This window comes from Colobus angolensis, unplaced genomic scaffold (assembly GCF_000951035.1).
Source record: "Colobus angolensis palliatus isolate OR3802 unplaced genomic scaffold, Cang.pa_1.0 Scaffold22, whole genome shotgun sequence".
NCBI classification, from domain to species: domain Eukaryota; kingdom Metazoa; phylum Chordata; class Mammalia; order Primates; family Cercopithecidae; genus Colobus; species Colobus angolensis.
The window spans coordinates 1273178-1275772 of NW_012115377.1; the positions used below are offsets into that span (position 1 = coordinate 1273178).

The following is a 2595-nucleotide window of genomic DNA, read 5'->3' on the forward strand; positions in this document are numbered from 1 at the left end:
AACTAAAGGTGGAATGTTACCATTAACATTGTAGGCTGAGGCTGGGCACAATGGCTCACGCCTATAATCCCAGCACTTTGGAGGCCAAAACAGGAGGATCGGTTGAGCTCAAGAGTTAGAGACCAGCCTGGGCAACATGGCAAAACCGTGTCTCTACCAAAAAGAAATTTAAAAATTAGCCAGGTGTGGTGATGCATACCTGTAGTCCTAGCTACTTGGGAGGCTAAGGTGAGAGGATCACTTGAACCCAGGAGGCTGAGGTTGCAGTGAGCCATGATCCTGCCACTGCACTCTAGCCTGGGCAACAGAGCGAGACCCTGTCCCAAAAAAAACAAAAAACATAGTGTTACTATTAGCATTTAGACCGAAGGTAGATTTCAATTTTTCTGCTAATGTCACTTTTCTGTTCCAGTGTGTAATTGAAGATACCAGGGTGTATTTAGCCTCTCTATTCAATAGACAATAACAGGGGCATGCTCTATACATATTCGTACATAGGGTTTATAATCAAAGAAAAGGTGTTAATAAATACAAAGGGCAGAAATCACAACATGTGCAGAGCCTTGGAGTTTTTTTTTTTTTTTTTGAGACAGGGTTCCACTTTGTAGCCAAGGCTGGAATGCAGTGTCACAATCTCAGCTCACTGTAACCTCAACCTCCCAGGTTGATGCAATTCTCTTGCCCCAGCCTCCAGAGTAGCTGCGATTACAGGCATGTACCACCTTGCCCTGCCTAAGTTTTGTATTTATTTTTATTTTTGTTTTTTTCTTTGAGACGGAGTCTTGCTCTGTTGCCCAGGCTGGAGTGCAGTGGCCGGATCTCAGCTCACTGCAAGCTCCACCTCCCAGGTTCACGCCATTCTCCTGCCTCAGCCTCCCGAGTAGTTGGGACTACAGGCGCCCGCCACCTCGCCCGGCTAGTTTTTTTGTATTTTCTAGTAGAGATGGGGTTTCACCATGTTAGCCAGGATGGTCTCGATCTCCTGACCTCGTGATCCGCCCATCTTGGCCTCCCAAAGTGCTGGGATTACAGGCGTGAGCCACCGCGCCTGGCCTTGTATTTTTAGTAGAGACGGGGTTTCGCCATGTTGACCAGGCTGGTCTTGAATGCCTGACTTCCAGTGATCTGCCCGCCTCATTGGAGATTTTATTTGCAGTCATGTTGAGGGTAGGGAGTGGAGGCTGCAGGGAGGTAGTGGGCAGATGAGAAGAGTCTTAAAGTCCATGCCAGGGCGTTGTGCATTTTTGCCCAAGGAGATGGGAGGAGCTCTAGAAAGAAATCTCACTGGCCAAAGCAATAAGACAAGAAAAAGAAAAGGTAGTAGAACCAGTAAAAATCAGAGAGAAGGGGCCCTGAACTGCTGGCGCTGCTTTAGAAGGTTCCGGTGCCTGGGGATGTAGGAGCTGATGTCTGTCTATCTTCCCCCCAGACAGACCCTGAAAACACAGACTACACCATGGAGCACGGAGCCACGCGGAATTTCCAGGCTGAGAAGCTCCTGGAGGAGGAGGAGAAGAGGGTGCAGAAGGAGCGGGAGGATGAGGAGCTGAACAACCCCATGAAGGTGAGTTGGGGGCCATGTAGGTGTTCATGAGCACTATGTGTGTGGGTGCATGTGTGTGCAGGGGGGTGTGCCCTTCCTGCCTCAGGTCCCTAAGGAAGGAAGATGGAATGCGGGACATGGTTGGCAAAACTTCAAGATGTCCCCAGGAGGCCAGACACTTTGGGAGGCTGAGGTGGGAGGATCACTTGAGGTCAGTAGTCCTAGACCAGCCTGGCCAACATGGCAAAACCCTGTTCCTACAAAAAATTTAAAAAATTAACACTGGGTGCAGTGGCTCACGCCTGTAGTCTCAGCACTTTGGGAAGCCAAGTGGGCGGGTCATGAGGTCAGGAGTCTGAGACCAGCCTGACCAACATGGTGAAACCCTGTCTCTACTAAAAATACAAAAATTAGCCGGGCGTGGTGGCGCGCTTCTGAAATCACATCTACTCAGGAGGCTGAGGCAGGAGAATCACTTGAACCTGGGAGGCAGAGGTTGCAGCGAGCTCAGATCACACCACTGCACTCCAGTCTGGGCAGCAAAGCAAGACTCCATCTCGAAAATAAATAAATAAAAGAAATTATGTTCACTTCCAATAGGACAATTTTGTTTTTTCTCAGAAATATTAAAATGAGTCAGGCGTGGTGGCTTGAACGTGTAGTCCCAGCTACTTTAGGAATTGAGACAGGATGATCACTTGAGTCTAGGAGTCCAAGACCAGCCTGGGCAACATAGTGAGACTCTGTCTTTACAAAACATTAAAAAATTAGCCAAGTGCTGGCCAGGCACGGTGGCTCACACCTGTAATCCCAGCACTTTGGGAGGCTGAGGCGGGTGGATCACGAGGTCAGGAGTTCAAGACCAGCCTGGCCCAGATGGTGAAACCCCATCTCTACTAAAAATACAAAAAGTTAACTGGGCATGGTGGCACGTGCCTGTAATCCTAGCTACTTGGGAGGCTGAGGCAGAGAATTGCTTGAACTCAGGAGACAGAGGTTGCAGTGAGCCGAGATCATGACACTGCACTCCAGCCTGGGCTACAGAGCAAGAC

General features: G+C 49.3%; 1 protein-coding gene across 1 annotated transcript in view; it reads left to right on the top strand.

The window, feature by feature from the left end:
- The window catches only part of CCDC94 (coiled-coil domain containing 94), a 25881-nt gene that overhangs the window by 7419 nt on the left and 15867 nt on the right, over window positions 1-2595 (top strand). The window contains exon 4 of the mRNA XM_011943611.1: window positions 1430-1564. Within this exon, the coding sequence (XP_011799001.1) occupies window positions 1430-1564 (135 nt within the window). The remainder of the gene's footprint in view (window positions 1-1429; window positions 1565-2595) is intronic.